This window comes from Salvelinus sp. IW2-2015, linkage group LG16, assembly GCF_002910315.2.
Source record: "Salvelinus sp. IW2-2015 linkage group LG16, ASM291031v2, whole genome shotgun sequence".
Taxonomy (NCBI): domain Eukaryota; kingdom Metazoa; phylum Chordata; class Actinopteri; order Salmoniformes; family Salmonidae; genus Salvelinus; species Salvelinus sp. IW2-2015.
Window position 1 is genome coordinate 11,951,188 of NC_036856.1, and position 21,875 is coordinate 11,973,062.

A 21,875-nucleotide genomic window follows, 5' to 3' on the forward strand; every position below is an offset into this window, starting at 1 on the left:
CCAATGGGACCTGGTCAGGTAAGTGAACTCAGAATTTGCACCAACAAACTTTTGTCTGGGACAGGTTCCTTATAAAATAGATTTGTATGTCCCGTAGGTATGACCTTTTCGCAACAGAGCTCAACGGGGCCCTCTATCTCCTGATAGGCCAGGCGCTAAGGCTGGATGTGGAGACAGACGAATGGACAGTTCTAGAAGAAGAYTGTCTGGACAGAAAGTTCTTTGGTGGATGCACCACAATCAATGGCCAGATCTACCTGCTGAGCGAGCGAAAGATGAACAAAGCATTCCCCAACATGGTACTGATGGATCCTTATATCGACACCTGCATGGGAATAGACAATGCCATACCCTGTCCTGGGCCTCTCCYTGGCTGTGTCACCATGCGCTCGGTCACAAGACACTGGTGAGTTGCCCGTAAACTAGTTTGAAGTTCACATTCTTCTCACCAACTCCCTCTCACCAACATAAGATATATTTATATATTGAAATGGTTAAGCACTTTTCAGCTATTGATTTTTCTTTCGAATGAAAAGGTACAAACAAATGTATCAATAGTTCAATAAAAGTCATTTATTGATTGTGTTGAACTGGCCACAGAGTGAACAAACTTATGGGGTGTGTGCATTCATGATACGCAGAACAAAAAGACCAGTCATATGTTATTGACATGATGACCCTGGCATTTCTCTTGTTGCAATAGTTGAACTTTTAATAAAAGAAACATCCAATAATCATGATTAAAGTGAGTAATTGAGTGTATCAGCCCTTTTGGTGCTCTAGAAACAGACCACAGATAAAAATCCACAGACACTCAGTGTGAACGTGCCATACTGGAGACAATAGTACAGAGAGTGAGGCACACGGACCCTGGTAACAAAGAAGTGTGTTCCTACCGTGGTCCATATGTGCTTTAGTCAACTCATCTGATCCTCATTGTCATTTGCCTGATACACATCAAGCACATACAGATGTGGCACCGTGCTAGTTAGTGTATTTCAGTGTGAGACAGATAGAGATGGTTGTGATTGACATCTCTGGGCGAAAGAAAATTACAGGTAATTTCAAGCCCCCATCTTGCACAGTAATATCATGCTTTCAGTGCAAGAACGATTTGCCATATTTCAAACTAGACATATTTTTTGCAAAAGTGCATGTCAGTTATATGAATAGTAAATTTGTATTGATCCAGACATTATTCCATACGTATAGATTTAGACAGAACCAAAAACATTCTCACATTTTGAGGGTACCCATCAGCATGGTTACATTACATGGCTCTCCTAAAGATGTAAGATCTTAAAGACATGCTCCGCTACTTTGACGACTAAAAAATAATTGTTTAAACCTCCTGCTTTGGGCTGGATGTGTCAATGTGTAGTTCATACATGCATAATGGATGAGCAGAATTACCTCAATTAGCAATGAAATCCCWAAAATGACTGTTTTCTTGAAGCTGTGCTGCGCCCCATTTGAGTGACAGCTAGCAAGAGGCCTGCTCAGCGTTATCCAATGAGTTTGCAGGGCAAGCCCAACAGCTCAGTGGACACAGCGGAGGCCCGAAAAATGTATGAAGACTCTAGCTATAGTCTGTTCACCCTGTTACCGTCCGTCAAACGGTACCGGAGCATCGGCTCTCGGACCAACAGTTTCCGAGACAGACAGACCATAAGACTGCTAAATAGTTAGTCCGGGGAACCCTTAATTATCTGCACTGACCCTATCTTGCACTGACTCTATGCACACTCACAAGACTATGCACTGAGTGTACAAAACATTAGGAACACCTGCTCTTTCCATGACATAGACAGACCAGGTGAATCCAGGTGAAAGCTATGATCCCTTATTGATGTCAACTGTTAATTCCTCTTATCAGTGTAGATCAGTGTAGATGAAGGGGAGGAGACAGGTTAAAGAAGGATGTTTAAGCCTTGAGGCAATTGAGACATGGATTGTGTATGTGTGCCATTCAGAGGGTGAATGGGCAGACAAAATATTTAAGGGCCTTTGAACGGGATATGGTAGTAGGTGCCAAGRGCACCGGTTTGAGTATGTCAAGAACTGCAACGCTGCTGGGTTTTTCACGCTCAACAGTTTTCTATGTGTATCAAGAATTTGATTTGAGAGAGAGAGAGAGAGAGAGAGTGAAAGCGCAATGACATGCAACATTTAAAACTTGTTGTTTATTTTAGGTTTAAAAAGGCTTCTGAAGTTTGTAATTTCCACTTTGAAATTTCAGACTTGATTTTCACTTAACAAAAATGTATCAACCCTTTTAAAAATGTCCATTAATATTATAATTATATAATTATAATCCACATAATAATTTACATTTCCTGTTGCTGCAGGATTATTTTCCTGCTGTAGCAAACTGGCTCAAATTAAGCTGTACCAAAAAAAAATCAAAAATCAAACAGCTGTACCTAGGCACTGGATGGCTGTCCAGATTCTCAATAAAAACCCTTTGAACAAGAGCAGCAAGTGAAGATTTTTCCCAATAGTTTGTAAAGCTATACTAATACATAGAGCTACATAATAAGTGCTTGTMACAGAAAAAGTACAAAAAAAATAGCAGCCAAGGCACAAAATAACAAAGTTCAGTAGCACAGAGTAAAACACCTTGTGGAGAAACATGCTGCAAGATCTTCTCTTTTGTCACATTGATTATAGAAAAACACATCATATTTTTTCCCCAAGGCTTTACTTGTAAAATGTTTTATAAGGGAGCAGGAGTAGTTAGCCCAAGATACTGATCTAAGGTCCGTTTTGTGTTTGTCACCTGCAATCCTATAGCAACTTCTACTTGGGACCCTTTCCTAACAAATCTTCGCTAGAGGGTGCTATCACCATTCCAACAAGAGTAATATGACCAATTCAATCCTCTACAATTTGGAGCACTTTTGGGAAGTTTGTATTAGCTTCCACAGACAAAATTGTCTGATTGAAAACGATCAGCTACAAAGCTATATTATCTGCACATTTCAATCTAGAGGCTGTCATACTGTTGCCTATGATATCCTTAATTTCAATAAAAAGCTACTTGTTCAATAAATAAATAATTTTATCCAAAATCTATTATCTTACATGTGTTATTAGTGCCACAGTGGTTGATATAACGAATAAGAATTCCATAGATTAATCTGGGTTTTGTAAAAATCCAGATTCCACKATTTTTCATTAAAAAGAAAATCCAGGGATAAATTATCCAGGGAAGTATTGACACACTTGTTACAGTCACCAACGCTCTGGATAACATGAAAACAGCCTAACCAGCTCTGCTAGGGGGAGTAAAATGGTCAGAGTGAAGTGTTCTCTCATTTGTGTCTGGAAGTAGCTAGCAAGCTAGCCAACGTTAGTCAGTTAGCTTGGGTGCTTGACTGCCGTTGAGGTCAGAACACTCGGATCAACCCTACTCCTCGGCCAGAGTATCCAGTGTGCGCTCTGAACGCTCCGAGAGCGAAACACTCTGAATTTACGAACTGACAATCTGACAACGCTCTGAATTTACGAACTGACAATCTGACAACGCTCTGAATTTACGAACTGACAATCTGACAACGCTCTGAATTTAAGAACTGACAATCTGACAACGCTCTGAATTTACGTACGACCCAGAGCGCACTCTGACACACTGGAGGKAATATAAGAATGCACCCTTTGACTGTACCAGAGTTAATCGCCATTGCACTGCACACTGCCCTATCCCACCTGGACAAGAAAAATACCTATGTAAGAATGCTGTTAATCGACTACAGCTCAGCCTTCAACACTATAGTGCCCAACACTAAGCTCAGGGCCCTCCCTTTGCAACTGGGTCCTGAAATTCCTGACGGGCCGACCCCAGGTGGTGAGGGTAGGCAACAACACCTCCGTCAAGCTGATCCTCAACACGGGGGCCCCCTCCTGTACTCCCTGTTCACCCATGACTCCGTTGCCACAGACGCCTCCAACTCAATCATCAAGTTTGATGACGACACAACAGTGGTGGGCCTGATTASCAACAATGATGAGACAGCCTACAGGGAGGAGGTGAGAGCCCTGGCGGAGTGGTGCCAGGAYAATAACCTCTCCCTCAACGTCATCAAAACTAAGGAGCTGATCGTGGACTACAGGAGACAGCAGAGAGGGCACGCCCCCATCCACATCGACGGGCCGCAGTGGAGAGGGTCAAAAGCTTCAAATTCCTCGGCGTGCACATCACTGACAGCCTGAAATGGTCTCTTCACACAAACAGCGTCGTGAAGAAGGAGCAATAGCATCTCTTCAACTTCAGGTGGCTGAAGAGATTTGTCTTGGCCCCGAAGACCCTCGCAAACTTCTACAGATGCACCATTGAGAGCATCCTGGGCTCCCGAGTGGTGCAGTGGTCTAAGGCACTGCGTCTCAGTGCGAGAGGTGTCACTACAGACCCTGGTTCGAATCCAGGCTGTATCACAACCAGCCGTGATTGGGAGTCCCATAAGGCGGCACACAATTGGCCCAGCATCGTCCGGGGTACGGTTTGGCTGGGGTAAGCCATCATTGTAAATAAGAATTTGTTTTTAACTGACTTGCCTAGTTAAATAAAGGTTAAATAAATGAACAAAATCTAAATCCTGTCGGTGTGTATCACTGCCTGCTACGGCAATTGCATCGTCCGCAACCTCAGGGCTCTCCAGAGGGTGGTGCGGTTAGCCCAATGCATCACCGGGAGCACACTGRCTGCCCTCCAGGACATATACAGCACCTGGTGTCACAAGAAGGCCTAAAAGATCCTCAAGGACCCAGTAGCCACTGACTGTTCATCCAGCTACGACAGTACAGGTGCATCAAAGCTGGGACCGAGAGACTGAGAAACAGCTTTTATCTCCAGGCCATCAGACTGTTATTAAACAGTCACCACTAGCCGGCCTCCGCCCAGGACCCTGTCCTGAACCTTAATCACTGTTGCAGCCGGCTACCACTCGGTACTCTACCCTGCACCTTAAGAAACTGCTGCCCTATGTACAGAGTCATTGAACGCTGGTCACTTTCATAATGTTTACACACTGTTTCACCCACTTTATACACTGTATCTATATACTGTATTCTACGCATAGCTCATCAATATAACTACTGCTGTACACACCTTTCTATTCATATACCTACTCATTCAAGGGTTTTTCTTTATTTTTAATATTTTCTACATTGTAGAATAATAGGGAAGACATCAAAACTATGAAATAACACATATGGAACCATGTAGTAACCAAAAACAGCATTAAACAAATCAATATATATTTTAGATTTTAGATTCTTCAAAGTAGCCACCCTTTGCCTTGATGACAGCTTTGCACACTCTTGGCATTCTCTCAACCAGCTTCATGAGGTAGTCACCTGAAATGCCTTTCAATTAACAGGTGTGCCTTGTTAAAATTTTATTTGTGGAATTTCTTTCCTTCTTAATGCGTTTGAGCCAATCAGTTGTGTTGTGACAAGATAGGGGTGGTATACAAAAGATAGCCCTATTTGGTAAAGACCAAGTCCATATTATGGCAAGAACAGCTCAAATAAACAAAGAGAAACGACAGTCCATCATTACTTTAAGACATGAAGGTCAGTTAATCCGMAAAATGTGCAGTCGCAAAAACCATCAAGAGCTATGATGAAACTGGCTCTCATGAGGACCGCCACAGGAAAGGAAGACCCAGAATTACCTCTGCTGCAGAGGATAAGTTCATTAGAGTTAACTGCACCTCAGATTGCAGCCCAAATAAATGCTTCACAGAGTTCAAGTAACAGACACATCTCAACATCAACTGTTCAGAGGAGACTATGTGAATCAGGCCTTCATGGTCGAATTGATGCAAAGAAACCACTACTAAAGGACATCAATAATAAGAAGAGACTTGCTTGGGCCAAGAAACACAAACATTGGACATTAGACCAGTGGAAATCTGTCCTTTGGTCTGATGAGTCCAAATTTGCGATTTTTGGTTCCAACCGCCTTGTTTTTGTGAGATGCAGAGTAGGTGAACAGATGATCTCCGCATGTATGGTTCCCACCGTGAAGCAAGGAGGAGGAGGTGTAATGGTGTGGGGGTGTTTTGTTCGTGACACTGTCAGTGAATTATTTAGAATTCAAGGCACACTTAACCAGCACGGCTACCACAACATTCTGCAGCGATACACCATCCCATCTGGGTTGCGCTTAGTGATACTATCATTTGTTTTTCAACCTAAAATACATCTTCAGGCTATTTGACCAAGAAGGAGAGTGATGGTGTGCTGCATCAGATGACCTGGCCTCCACAATCACCCAACCTCAACCCAATTGAGATGGTTCGGGATGAGTTGGACCGCAGAGTGAAGGAAAAGCAGCCAACAAGTGCTCAGCATACGTGGAAAGTCCTTCAAGACTGTTGGAAAAGCATTCCTCATGAAGCTGGTTGAGAGAATGCCAAGAGTGTTCAAAGCTGTCATCAAGTCATCAAGGAATTTTTGGGTTACTACATGATTCCATATGTATTATTTCATAGTTTTGATGTCTTCACTATCATTCTACAATGTAGAAAATAGTAAAAAAAATAATAATAATTGAATAGGTGTGTCCAAACTTTTGACTGGTACTGTTTGTATATATATAACAGTCTTTGACATTGCTCATTCAGATCATTTTTAATTAAAAAAATWWAATTAAATGTTTCTTTTTTTTCTGGATTATGTGTGTATTGCTTTTTGTATTGCTAGGTATTACTGCACTGTTGGAGCTAGAAACACAAGCATTTCGCTGCACCTGCCATAACATCTGCTAATTGGTGTACGCAACCAATAAACTTTGATTTGATTTTAGTTCATGTCTTTAACTATTTCCACACAATCCAAACAAAAACAAATCGATTCTAAATATAAAATCTAGAAAAACATACTTCATCTTAAAGTAAAACCAGTGTTGTTCTTGTTTGACCAGACCATTATTTTGACAGCGCAGTGAACAGTTATGTACTCCAAACGTAGTGAAATATTATCTGAAACCATTCATAAAATCATAAATGGACCCCATTGGTAATATGTAAGCCATATAAATTAATTATATCTTACCAGCACATACTGTGGAAGGAGAGGAAAACATTCTAAGTTTAACCTAGTGCGAAAAGAGAGTGGTACTATCTGGCTTTGGGCAGTCTGCTGTTCATATTTCTCTGGTTGGTCAGGTTGTTCAGGACACAATTGTTGGCAAGCGAAGCCAATTTGGAATTGAGTGCACCCTTTCTTTGCTCCCAGCTAGTCTCCTCTTCCTCCTCTGCCTCCTCTTCCTCCTCTGGCTCGCTTTCTTCATCGCTGCGCTCGTCTTTCTCCACCTACAGCATAAAGATACATGTAAGTGACCGTTTAAGGCTGCAGAAGAAATCAACAAACGCAACATAACCAGATGGTATAGCACAGAATGTATTGATAATGCCAATACATCTTACAAACACTTATGCCTTAAAGGCAGTCCCCTGTGATACTTCCAAGGTGTACAATGAAAGAAATGGACAGTACACCATAATCATCTTCAATGACGAATGTATTCTTTGTACGGATGTGTTTTGGCCGCAGTTGAACGAAAGCATCATTGAAGCATATTTATGGTGCACTGTCCATTTATTTKATTGTGGGCTTTCCTAAGATGATTCATCGCCCAACTACTTCTGACAAATAATACGAGTGAGCATGTGATCTACTTTTCTACTGTATCATGGCATCCGATTAAATCACTATTAGTAAGTGTTACGGATACAGGTATCCTGTGAGTGTATCCTGTGTGTGTGTATTTCTTTTCTCTCCTTCTCCCCTCACAGGTGGCAATAATCATTCCCCAATCAGTCACCAATCAGAAGACACACCTCCTCCAGTTTCCATTACCCAATCACAACCCCTTTCCCTTGGTTTAAAAACCCATTCAGTTGTTATCTCTGGAGCTCAATCTCTCTGTCATGCAATCTCTCTGTAGATCTCTTGTTTATGCAACTACATGTCACTTTGTCCGTTACCCTGTGAGTATAGTGTTTGACTGTTTGTTTGATGGTGGGAAAAGGGGGTACCAAGACAAGTCGCCCATGGGCATACACTACCGTATTCCCGTAGGAATACTTTGTCTAAGAACACTAGTTAGAACTGGGCGGACCACCCCCTGTATTTTTGGTTAGTTAGTTGTATTGATGTAGGCTAGTCTAGCTTAGTGGTGTTTTTGGATATTTGTTTCTTTCCTTGGGTCCAGCTTAGCCCCTTTTCCTGCACCCCTTTTTCTGTGTGTTTACCAAATAAACCATGAGTGTTTGATGGTAATTTAGTTGTCTGTGGTTTTTTGTTCTCACTGTTACGTTTTCACTATTATACTTTGCATGAGTTATGTTACGGGTCTCGTTACCATCCCCCCTAGACTGTCGGGCCAAAGGGATTCGTAACATAAGTGGGGGCTTGTCTGGGATTTTGTCATTACTGACACCCATGCCGCTCGTGTAGATTGTTATAGTGGTGTTCAGTGTTGAGCGTCATAGCTGATGTAGCATTAGTGTTTGCTATTTGTTGGCTCTTGTGTGGTAGTTCAAGATGGCTACTTTTGATTTGAAATCCTTTTTGGATAACCCTTCATGGGAGGTTTTTGACAAATGTCGTAGAGTTGATTTACAGACCTTGGCTGACCATTATTCTGTATCGATTCCGCAGAGTGTAGTTAAGGCGGAGGTTAAACAGCTAGTGTTAAATGTTTTGTTGGAAGAGCAGGTGCTTGTATTACCGCTGCCTGAGRCTACTACCCCTGTAGGGGATGTTGCTGCTCCTCTAAGCCCGTTGGTGTCTGAGGGCGAGGCTAGAACTCCAGCCACATTGCCCCGGTTTGATCCACTCTCCCCACAGTCAACCGGTGATGCCAGGAGGGATGTCCGTTCAATACAGTTCCAACTGGAGGTGGAAGAGAGAGCCCAAATTAGGCGGGAGACTCTTGGAGATGTGTAAAATGGAGGCAGAAAAAGAAAGAGACCAGCGYCAGATGGAGTACAAAATGTGCCAGATGGGACTGGAGGCAGAGACAGCGAGGCTGGCCTTCGTTCCTGCTGTGACTGTTAGTGAGGCGTCCTCACCAACTGGAGCTTCCAACACTTTTGACATTAGTAGGCAGATTMCCTTGGTACCTTTGTTCAGAGAGTCAGAGGTTGACTCCTATTTTTGTGTTTTTGAACGTATAGCCGTAGCATTGAAATGGCCTGAAGAGGTATGGTGCCTATTACTTCAGTGTAAATTAACTGGTAAAGCCCAAGAGGTTTTGTCAGCGCTACCTTTTGAAGACAGTTTGAATTATGAAGTGGTCAAAGCTACTGTTCTTTGCGCCTATGAGCTTGTGCCGGAGGCATACCGACAGAGATTTAGGTCTCATAGAAAGTCTTCTAGTAAGACTTATGTGGAATTTGCTAGAGACAAGGGATATCTGTTTGATAAATGGCATGCTGCTAGCAAGGTAACTGATTTCAACTCTCCGGGAGTTAATCTTGTTGGAAGAYTTTAAAAATTGCTTACCCGAACGGATTGTAGTTTACCTAAACGAACAGAAAGTATCCTCCCTGTCAGAGGCGTCTGTGTTGGCAGACGAGTTTGTGTTGACGCACAAGAGTGTGTTTTCGGCTCATACTGAGAGTAGAGCCACTGAATTGCCTACTTTTAGTCCTAGTCGGCCAGCAGCAGTATATCAAACACGCCAGAAAAATGAGCGTCTCTGTTTCTATTGTCATAAGGTGGGACATATGATTAATGATTGCTTCCTGCTAAAACGCAAACGAGGGTTGCCTCTTCGTGCCAAGCCGCCAACAGGTGTTGGTCTAATTCGTACGGTTGTGAGGTCTGAAACGAAACAGGTGCCTCAGGGTAAATGTAGTTTGAAAGTCTCAGTCCCCGACGGCGGTTATGAACCGTTCATTTTCAAGGGGTTTGTGTCCCTAGCGAATGACGAAGCGTCTCAGCGTCCGGTTAAAATCCTTAGAGATACTGGTGCGGCGCAGTCGTTTATATTGTCTGATGTGTTGCCCTTATCCGACGATACATACTGTGGTTCCAGTGTGTTTGTTCAGGGTATTGAAATGGGTTTTGTGCCGTTGCACTTTGTGAAAGTACACTGAGTTAATCAGTGGAATATTCAGTGTGGGGGTACGTTCTATGTTGCCAGTAAAAGGTGTGACCTTTATAGTGGGTAACGATATTGCKGGAGGAAAGGTAGTACCCGTATTGGAAGTATTGGATAAAAGTGACCACTCTCTCTCCAAAGAGCTGGCACAGAGTTATCCACATGTGTTCCCCGCTTGTGCTGTCACTCGTGCTCAGGCACGACAAGTGGGTGACGTGATAGATTTGTCAAACACTGTTCTGTTCAAAGAGTTTGATCAAGAGGATGGGTTGTGTGCTACCTCTGGGAAGCTGATCACCTCTGACAAACAGCCCGGGGAAGAATCGAAGTATGTTGAACTTATTGCTGATGCAATACAGTTACCAGTCACTCGTGAGCAGCTGATTGCTAACCAAAAGGTTGACAACAAGCTTGCTAAATGTTTTTCTAGTGGTGTCTCATTGGAAGAGGTAAAGAAGAAGAACGTGGCTTACTTCATTGATGGTAATCTCCTCATGCGTAAATGGACATCCCATGTTGACGCGGGCGGAGACTGGAATGTTGTTTACCAAATAGTGATTCCTACAGCCTTTCGACAAAACGTGTTATCCCTTGCTCATGATCACCAGTGGTCTGGTCATTTAGGAATTACCAAAACTTATGATCGGACCCTTCGACATTTCTTTTGGCCAGGTTTAAAACAAGATGTGGCTCAGTTCTGTCAGACATACCACACGTCAGATAACAGGAAAACCAAATCAGGTTATTCCTCCCGCTCCTCTGTCCAATACCTGTCATAGGTGAACCATTTGAACATGTGGTGGTTGATTGTGTTGGCCCGTTACCGAAGACAAAATCGGGTAACCAGTTTCTGTTAACAATTATGTGTATGGCAACAAGATACCCTGAGGCCATTCCTCTGAGAAGTATTACAGCTCCGGTAGTGAGTAAAGCCTTAATTKAATTCTTCACGACATTCGGGTTACCTAAGGTGGTACAAAGTGATCAAGGTACCAATTTCCTATCAAAGCTCTTCAAGCAGGTGTTAAAATCCTTGTCAATTACGCACCGGGTGGCAAGTGCATATCACCCAGAGTCTCAGGGTGCGCTTGAACGATGGCATCAGACACTGAAGTCTATGCTACGTAAATATTGTTTGGAATCTGAGAAAGATTGGGATGAGGGAGTTCCTCTAGTTTTGTTTGCTGCTCGTGAAACTGTAAGGCAGTAAGGCAGATAATGACTTTAGTCTACTGACCTTGCCCATAAAGACAAACTTGTAGACCATGCGAAGGATCAGCCAGGCCCAGAAGATGTGCAGAGCTTGCAGCACCAACAGCAGGGCATTGAAGAAGTAGTAGCCAAAGAAAGGCTGGAAGAAATCCAAGGACACAACCAGGGTGGAGTGGACTATTCTGAAGGGGAAAGAAGGGGCATAGAAAACTGGAAATRAATCCAACCTCAACCCTTGCATTTTTAACATTCTCTAATTGATACTTCTGAACACATTCCCTTAACTGATTTATAGTACACACTATGTGCTATGTTCTGACTTGAGATGTGCGTACATCGGATGTATTGGAATATTTGCATGTAGGCCTACATTTGAGTTACAAGTGTAAACTGTCAGAAAAGGATAGACCCTGAGTAATCTTATTACTACTTTTATTATAATTGACTTTTGTAATACACTCCTAATAAATTGTCAATTGACTGTGAGAAAGCCTCCAGTCTCACCTGCCAGGGAAGACCACTAGTCGTGTTAGCAGGAAGACCAGGGCGAAGATGACAAACAGTGTGTCACATGTCTTCCTCCAGCCAGCGTAGTTGAACATCTTGGCAGACTGTAAGTGAAATATAATAATACTCCTTTCAGTTGGCCTTATTCACGACCCTCATGAGGCACTAGTAATGATACAGTTATGTGTTACCAGCTGGGTTGACCAATATGGCTGCACAAATGATAGCATACAGTAATGCTGTTCTCCAACATATTGTATGATCTCCCAGTCCATACTCGCTGATGGAGTGGTTTTCTCTAGCACACACTGACAACCAATGTCCCCTTCTGACCCAATGTCTCCCATTGACTGCTTCTAAAGGAAGCATTATGTCACGCCTGGATCCTGACATGACAAGCCATACAGATTTCATCAGGTCCAAGATGATGGAGACAATGATTATTGTGAGATAACATCAGGGCAATACTACACTGCTTTACTGAGGTCATTTAAAAACATCTTTAGGAATACATGTGATAATAGGAGTTCTATTTCAGAGCGGAAAGTCTCTTGGGAGAGTTAAGAGAAGTTCACCCCGAAGACATGTTTTCCTTTTACCACATAAAATTGCTAAAAATATAACCATATGTGTTTGATCGCTATGAACCTACAGATGCAGTATCTTCATTTGGAAATGAAAACTTGTAGAGTATTTGAGAGTGTAAAAAAATGATACTTTGAAATTTCAGACTTGATTTGCCCTATGGAAAAATGTATCAACACTTACAAAAAAAGTATATTAATTATAATCCACATCATAATCCACATTTCCTGTTGCTGCAGGATCATTTTCCTACTGTAGCAAATTGGCTCAAATTAAGATCCTACATCTGTATGAACAAAATAGTGTGATTCGCGGTCATAATAAGATTAAGTTATGTTAATAAACAATCCCTGTATTCAAATCAAGCTTACAGTGACCTACATGTAAACAAAGAACCTTGCTTAAATAACCACACAACCCATCAAAACAGTCTGTGGGGAAAATGGTAGTGCCAAATTAGCTTGACCACATGCATTTATGATACGAGATGTCATTCCCCCTTTAGTTCCCTGTGTCTGTATGATTTGTGTGTGACTTGTAAACTGAGACTGAGCTCCTACCTCCAGGAGGAAGTCTGAAGAATCATGGACTAGTATCACCAGTGTGCCAACGCGCACATAATTGGCACAGTACGAGAAACCGATGAGCAAAATGGTAGCGACGTGGTGGATGATCTGTTCCTTGAAATCCTGAAAACACACACAAACCACACAGCTATAGAGGATATACTATAACCTGAGCTTCAGCAGTTCTGCACTTCTGGTGCTGTAAATCACTCATCTTTCTCCTGTATGAGTGATTTATCAATGGTACAAAATAAATAAAAAGTTGCTTAAGAACTGTACAAATCAGATATACGTGACATCTGTGAACCCCTCCTGCTTGTGTCTGCTGGTTATCTGTATAGCAGTTTATCTTTACAGGGTGTTCCTGATGAGTTTCAGAGTAGAGAGGTTGACTGTTTTTCAGATTATGGACAGAGAGCTGAGTCAGACCAAAGCAGGCCAGGAGGGGTTGGTCCCCATGAGGGGAGGGAATAGCAGGAGAGGATGAGGAGAGAAGGGGGGGGGGGCAGGTAATCTGGGTCCTGAGGGGCTGGACTTGTTTCTAATTACTAAACCTCATTGGACATCGTCCAGATACATAGTTATCCTTGAAAACATCAACCACCTCTGTGGGCAGTTCCTGTAGGGAAACATGACTATAAAAATGAGATGAACGTTTCAGTAAAACAAGCTGGGAATCTGCTGTGAACACTAACTGTAATCTGGAAGGGAAAGTAATGATTTTTTTCAGTGAAAGCTGATGCTGTTCTGTGGATTGGACTGGGTCACTGTGAATGGAGACAGGAGCGTGCGTGTGTGCGTGCAGACAGGAGTGACACATACCTTCCGCTTCACATCCACAGTGACACAGAGCAGCAGGGACCAATAGAAACCCAGTTCAGTGATGTAATACCAGTAGTGAGCCTCAGCGACAGGCTGCAGGGACAGAGAGAAACAAAACAAACACCAGGGGGGTTGAAGGTGACCGAGCATGACTCCGGGGGGTGCATCCCAATAGTCTAAAGTGACTTCCTTTAATTCCCTCCTCACCTTTATCTGCACCGATCTGACATAAAAGTAAAGTTGAAGGCTTTATGGGAACGGAAGTCTACATGGGGGGATTTGCTTTCACCTGTGCGGTTCTCACACAAGCGTAGATGACACAGGAGGTTGGTGGCATCTTAATTGGCTAAGCAGTAATGGCTGGACTGGAATGACTGGAATGGTAGCAAAAACATCCAACATGGTTTCCAGGTGTTTGATGCCATTCAATTTGCTCCGTTCCAGGCATTATTATGAGCCTTCCTCCCCTCAGCAGCCTCCACTGGTAGATGACAAAAGAAAGGAAACCAGGGAGAGGAAGGAGGCCTTTTGAGACTAGTGAGACACAGCCCAGGTAGGAAGGAGTTAATGTGTGGACTGACTGACTCCATCCCCCACCTGTGCACTGGGAGAGATCAGTCAGTCAGGGGAGTTTACCAAGGAGGCCTTTTCCCAGCAGCAGCAGATAGACACCCAGCCCACTGCCAGGCCTGAGAGTCCACACAGCTGAGCATTTACAACAGGGAGCTCTTATGTTTGGGGGATAACCCTTCACTGAAATGGAGAAACTCAGGATTCTACACACAGTGAAGCACAGGCTTTGAAACAACGCACCCCTGGGGCGGGCCAGTAATCAAAAGGTCGCTGGTTTGAATCACAGAACCGACTAGGCAAAAAATCTGTCTGTGCCTTTGAGCAAGGAACTTAACCCTAATTGTTCCTGTAAGTCACTCTGGATAAGACTGTCTGCTAAATGACAAAAATGTACATTGCTGATTGCTGCTTTGTTTATTAAACCCCCTCATATTCCCAACCAAAGCTTTAAAGTGGAAGCTTTGAAACCCCCTTTAGCAAGCGTTCCCCCACGCTTCCACAGTCAAAGTTTAACATTAAAATCAGAGCGGATGTGTACATGTATAGAAAGAGGTGATAAATCAAAATGGCCGTGAAGTGACCCAAACACCCACCACCAAACAGTACTCTCCAAGACTCCATAGACAATAGAGGGAAGTTTACTGAGCCATTTAACCCCTAGAAATCCCACCCTCCCTCRCTGCAAGGCACCGAACACAGCCTGGCTTCAACAAAGGGAAGGGCAACAGCATTAGGGAGTTACAGTGTCATGATAGGTTTAAGTGTAGAAAGAGATGCTGTGTCATTTGTACTTGTAGTGTTTTCTGTTTCAGGTCATCCCTTTTAGGGAAGGAGGAGGAGAGGTTAAGTCCCCTGTAGGAATGTCATAACTCTTATCTGGAGGGGCGTTGTTCAGTTCTTCCAGACATAGCTGTCAATAGCGGTGCAGCACAGCAGAAAGAGAATGTTTCCTGAGATTGTCCAAAGCAGTGTTTTCCAGATTCCCAAATCGTGTTTTGGGACTCGAGACTCAATGGTGTGGGATGCGGCTTATTGTGGCTATACAGTAGATTGGGTTGTCACTAGAAACATTGGATGTATTTACTTAGTGGGTGACAGGACAATTCCATAGGCTTTTGATGAGTGACAGGACAAACATGTTTGGAAACCACTGGTCAACTGAAAGTTAAAGTGAACTGTTCTACTCACTTGTTTGGGGTAGCCCTGCCAGCACTCTCTGTGGTCCCAGAACCAGGGGGTCTGAGGGATAGAGGGACAGAACAAATAGTCACAGTGAGGGCCTCTTAGTAGTAGTAGTAGTACAAGAAGCAGTAGCACTGTTTAGGGTAAAGGTAGCCAAAGTGAATGTGCTTAATATACTCACATCAATCAGGGAGGCAAACGCTGCTACAAATGCAATGAGGTAGAAAACGAACCTCCAACTGCCAAAACAAAATATTTGTCATAAGATAACTTAATATGCTTTCTATGAACTATACATTGAAAGGAAATGGATCACATGAATACATAGAACTCTGAATGAGAGCTGACTCACGAGGCTTCACAGAACTTCTTGGTGTTGCTCGGCCTGTCTTGGTTGCGGCGTTGGCGGAACCACGTTTCTATCTGGCGCTGACTGAGACCACAATGCTTCCCCAGGCCCAGGACCTCACTCTGAACACAGACAGGACCAAATCACCTCAGAGAGAGAAGCTCCGCTGTTCCTTTCCTAAGAAGACCCTCAGCATATCTTTCATATACAGATTTGTCAGGGAGATAGCCCATTACCTTCTTCAGCACCTTAAATGATCTCAATAGGTGTTTTATCACAGCTTCATTAGAGCAGAATTCCAATATTTTTTGTATGTAAAAAAAATGATGATTTTTAAAATGACAAATATGTTAAATCCCTCCATTTGGCTTCCCCTGATCCCTGCTCTGTGCAAGCTATACCCTCTACCCTCTGCTCCTCCCTGCCTGTCACGCCCTGACCTTAGAGATCCTTTTTATGTCTCTATTTTGGTTTGGTCAGGGTGTGAGTTGGGGTGGGTATTCTATGTTCTATTATTTGTATTTCTATGTTTTGGTCGGGTATGGTTCTCAATCAGGGACAGCTGTCTATCGTTGTCTCTGATTGAGAACCATACTTAGGTAGCCCTTTTTCCCACCTGTCTTTGTGGGAAGTTTACTTTGTTTATGGCACATAGCCTTTAGCTTCACGGTTTGTTTTGTAGTGTTTATTGTTTTGTTCTGTGTTTTTTCATATAAAAAGAAAATGCTCACCACGCTGCGCCTTGGTCTACTTCAGTCGATGGCCGTGACACTGCCCACATAAAAAAATACTACAGTTTAATATAGAATACTAAAGTACTTACTGTGAAATTCTAAAGTAAACTGTAGTATATTGTAGAATACTATACTACACACTGTGGGGGCAGCAGGTAGCTTAGCAGTTAAGAGCGTTGGGCCAGTAAACTAAAAGTCCCTGGTTCAAATCCCTGAGCTGGCAAGGTGTAAAAATCTGCCGTTTTGCAGTTGAGCAAGGCAGTTAACCCCCAACAACAACTGATCCCCGGGCGCCGATGACTTGGATGTCGATAAGGCAGCACCCCGCACCTCTGATTGGGGTTAAATGAGGAAGACACATTTCGGTTGAATGCATTCAGTTGTGCAACTGACTAGGTATCCCCTTTCCTCTTTCGCTAGTATCCCTCAATCATGTGTAGTGCTTACTATAGAATGTTGTAGTATACTGTAGAATACTACAGTATTATCTGCAAAAAGAACACTGCACTGTCAGTAATGTCCGCAAAAACACTACAGTCTGCAAAAACACTACACTTTCTTTTACTATAGTAAATACTACAGTATTTCATTTGCATATACCCTGCTCATTCCCCATACCACATTTTGTGCCACCCATAAGTGAGAAATCTACATGCCAAGTATAGACCATATTGTGTTCCCTACAGGTCATAGAAAAGCACAGAAGCGCTGAACTATTGGTTCAGATCCCAGTCCTACAGGTTATGCAAAATGTGATCTTTTGTATTTCTCCAGTAGGTTTCCTGAAAGAGAAAGCCTCCATTTCTATGTCAAAGATAATACAAATTTAAAAAACACTCTAGTAAATACTACAGTATACTACAGTTTGCACAAACCCTACATGAATTACTAAAGTATATACTACAGTTTCCTTTTAGTACAGTATTTATACTATAGTTAACTGTAAATACTACAGTAAACACACTTTAGTCTGCAAAAATACTACAGTAAATACTACAGTAAAGTCAGCAAAAACACTAGTGAATATTACAGTATTTATAGTATAGTATTTTTTCATGTGGGTGGCACTTTACACCACCTTAGGCTCATACTTCTACTGTACTGTAGAATGGCTCTTGTGTGGGGAGATACCTAATTACTCTAGAGGGCTCCTAGTATTAGTAGGTGTATGTCACTCCTGAGTAACGGCAGAACACAGAGACAGACAAAATGCTCACCTAAACCTTGTTTGGAACTGATTTGATTTTATCATCGTGACATACCAATGAGGTGGTTACACAATATGGGTGTGGCTAGTGCAGTCCTGGTGATTGTATATGTTGAGAGCATTAACCTTCACTGAAAATCCAGGGAACGTCTATAGGGAGCCCATGCGCTTCATGAAAATGTGAGGTTTACAAATGAGGCAGGAAGACGTTCTAACACAGATACTTCACCAACAACATAACCTGTTTCAACAATAGACAGAAGACAATGTCTAAATGCACAGAGAGAATAGGATTTGTGTATATCCATATACTATGGTATTTCTACTATCAGAGATTTGTACTTGTAAACGAGGAGACACATGCCTCAGCAGATGTACAGTCCAACATGTCAACATTTGCAAATTCTGCCTTGTTACTCCTAACGAGTAAAAAGGTGGAACATTTCCATGTGAACAGAGCCAAGCTATAAAATATGACCTGTACCTACCTGACTGACAAGGAAGGGATGGGCCACTAGAACAGTGCCTTCCAAAGCATTTAAGGGTTTTACCCAAGGAAGTACTCTATTATTTATCCTATTCCACCAAATATACCTGGCTAATAAACAACTATCTTATCATTTCCTGGTGTACTACAACCCACAATAGTAGACCCTAAACCCAACCCTAACCTGATACCCCTAAACGAGTTCCACATAACAGTTCCCTATTATAGCAGAAACGACTTTAACTTCAACCTGATCCCCATTCACCCAGTAAACCATATAATTACAACTCAACCTTTATGCACCAATGCTCTAATTCTACTTGAGGGCTATACTCAAGCAATAGAGTTTCTATTTCTAAACTGGTTACCAATGTAATTAGAGTAGTAAAAATACATGTTTTGTCATACACATGGTAATACAGTCTGATATACCACGGCTTTCAGCCAATCAGCATTCAGGGCTCGAACCACCCAGTTTATAATTCTACTTGAGGGCTATACTCATGAAGCAATATAGATTCTCCAGGGGAGAAATTGTATCTTATCTCATGAGTACTAGCTGCAATATTTGTAATGCTATGTGTAGAGTTTGCTAAAAACATACTCCTTATCAATTTCAGAATCAATCATATATGTTTCTATAAATGAATATTCCATATCCCACTAACAGAGTGACAGAGATGGATGAAGGAGATTTATAACTGACCTGTGAGGGTTGCTGTTTGTTCTGTTTGTAAAATGTCTCCAGCTTTGGGACAGGCAGGGCTCGAACCCGCACCCTGTCTCTCACCCCCAGCTGTCTGCTTAGTGGCATGGCTATGACCCTGTAGAGAAGACAGACAGAAAATAGAGTTCTGCAGTAGTTCAATGCAAAGGCAAATGTCAGTTATGCCCTATTTTCCATATGTCACACTGCTTTTGACCAAAGCTGCAGTATTTTGGTCAAAGGAAGTGCACTGGGCACTATTGGTGAATAGCTTAAGACCGGGTGTTTTGCGTACTACAAAACACTCCAGGTCCTAGTTATATTATAGCCTATAACAGGCCCCAGAGTTTTCATTGCGTATGTCAGGTGGGGTGAAAAACAGTCAGGTGGTTAGGAAAAATTCCTGGAATAGAATATCACTTAAGGCATAACTATTATCTCCTCAACAACAAAGAGCAAAAACACGAGAGCTCCTCATGTCACTCCATGTCAGTCTTCAACATAACATAACAAATGAACTGACAACCGCTGGAGCCTGTCCCATTCCCATACACTTAGTGTCACATTGGGCCAGACAACCTTTGTGCTAAATTGATACTACACCTCCAGGGACACTTGATCTATGTTTGTGTGTCTGAGTGAGAGGGTGTGCTTGTGGGATTGGGTGCATGGGTGGGAAAGGGTACAGGTAAGAGTGTGTGTGTGCGTACCTGTGTGTGTATTTCTACAGTATGTGTGTACAGTTTAAGTGTGTGAACCTCTACCTGAGAGATAATCATAGGTAAGTGGGCAGGCAGGGAGATCAGAAGTGATGGAAGTTCAGAGTAATTTAGCTCGGAGACTCCAGGGCTTTCCGGTTACAGGAACCCCAAAGGAAACACCTGCTGCTAATGAAGTCCCCACTGACGACTACTACTCGCATGTAAACAAACCCCTCCCTGCCCTGGCCCTGCGTATCTCACCTCACCTCATGAAACACGTACGCCTGCACGTGTGTGTTGTGACTGACACACAGCTCAGCCCTGCCCAGGTACAGTACAGTACACCAATAAACCGTGAGGAAATAACTGATAAGGAAAAACATGCAAAAAATGAGTGTCCTATCGATCGCTCCATCAGACTTCTGTTCTTTCTGTCTCCATGCCTGAGCCCTCCACTTTACATTTCTGGCCTCTGCCTCCACATGGCTTCCAGCTCTAATGTAGTGTACAGTACAAAAATCTACAACTAATGTCCACAGGTGCAATGTACAATAAATGCCACGAGGACAAGAAGAAAAACACCTGCACATTGTTAGAATGCTCCCATAGGTTTATTAGCAAATTTGACTGCAACGGATCTGTGTCAGGATTATAGAGCTTTTCTGCGTCAGGAGAAACTCCTGGCCCTATTTTTAATTGCCCATTAAAAAAGCTGGATAAACGCTCCCAAGTACATTTACTATAACAATGTTTTGACCCTATGATCGTCATCAGGTTTTAGAAACCGTTTTCTAAATCGTTGAAACGTTGTTACAATAATGTTGTTATAACACACCTGGGAACAGATCTCTATGTGCAGTGTTTTCCCGTTTTGCTCCCAATTGCTCTTAGCAAATTGTCTGACTTGCTGTCTAACTATGCTAAATCTGAGTTATTCATGTTTGGTGATCTTAACCTGGATTGGTTGATGCCCATATCAGATAAACTGAAAGATATTTGTACTGAGCTACATTTAAATTAACTGATAACAAAACCCACCCCAATTTAAAACCCACATTTTTGGGAGGGATATGATTCCGACAAACGCCCCCTCATAAGTGTACAACCAATGGAATCTTTGCTAATGAGCTCAGTGACCATTGTCTCATTGCCTGCCTTAGAGATAATAAACTACCTAAACTGTATCRGTGCTTTATTACAAAGTGACATTTTAGAACTTCAATGTGCAACATTTCATGTATGACCTTGGGTTAAAGGTTTCCGTTAGCCGGTAATAGCCACTTTTTGCAGATAGAAAAAATGTAAAGCTGATAAATAAAATTGGTGCCGGCCAATTGTCCGGGAGAGAAAAATAATCCCATTGTTAAATAATACATTTTAGCCTATGCATTGACTGAAATAACCGTTGATGTAGCACGAGAGCTGCTGATACAGCTCAAACAGCTGTTTGTTGCTGCTGGAGTAAAACATGTGGTTTAATAAGCCCAATCATTGTGCAACAATTATAAAGGCAATCGCATGTAAAAAAAAAAAACGTAAAAAAAAACAATGGCCACGAGAAATACAAATCGTAGCTCTTTTTAATCAACTGGTAATTMAAACGCGCTTCCCATTCGCCATTCAAGTGCATAGGCAACAAGGTAGGCTTCAGTGCGTCACCCACCACTTTGCAARGAGCTGGATGCAGTATGCATTTTGAAAATATTMACTTAARTGTTTGAAACCTGAACCTMTRACTACATATTATGAGGCATGTCTTACCTTGCTTCAAAACCTAGCCAAAATCCAACCAAACATGCAGGCAATTCTTTTATAAAGACTTCCAWATGCCATTCCATATGCCATTGAAACCAGTAGCCTATTTCTCTACAGGACCTGTTTTTTCTCCTGTAGTAGGTCATGTAGTATTTACTGTAGTATACCGTACTATTTACAGTATACTATAGTATAATAATGTAGTAAAAAAAATGTACGATATATTATAGTATTTACTGTAGTGTTTTTGCAGACTGTAGTATGCTGAAGTATTTACTGTAGTATTTTCTAAAGTGTTTCTGTTTTATTATCTTTGACATAGATGTGTGTGTGTGTGTGTGTGTGTTGGGGGGGATAGGCAGGGTATATGCA

General features: G+C 42.3%; 1 protein-coding gene across 1 annotated transcript in view; it reads right to left on the reverse strand.

Annotated features, from left to right (window-relative positions):
* Positions 1 to 551: 551 nt before the first annotated feature.
* The window catches only part of cers4a (ceramide synthase 4a), a 30,997-nt gene continuing 9,673 nt past the window's right edge, over positions 552 to 21,875 (reverse strand). The window contains exons 3-11 of the mRNA XM_024003695.2: positions 19,048 to 19,165; positions 15,917 to 16,035; positions 15,746 to 15,803; positions 15,571 to 15,621; positions 13,810 to 13,902; positions 12,982 to 13,110; positions 11,834 to 11,940; positions 11,355 to 11,511; positions 552 to 7,319 (exon numbers count right to left, since the gene is read on the reverse strand). Coding sequence (XP_023859463.1) covers positions 7,125 to 7,319; positions 11,355 to 11,511; positions 11,834 to 11,940; positions 12,982 to 13,110; positions 13,810 to 13,902; positions 15,571 to 15,621; positions 15,746 to 15,803; positions 15,917 to 16,035; positions 19,048 to 19,165 — 1,027 coding nt within the window. The 3' untranslated portion in view covers positions 552 to 7,124. The remainder of the gene's footprint in view (positions 7,320 to 11,354; positions 11,512 to 11,833; positions 11,941 to 12,981; positions 13,111 to 13,809; positions 13,903 to 15,570; positions 15,622 to 15,745; positions 15,804 to 15,916; positions 16,036 to 19,047; positions 19,166 to 21,875) is intronic.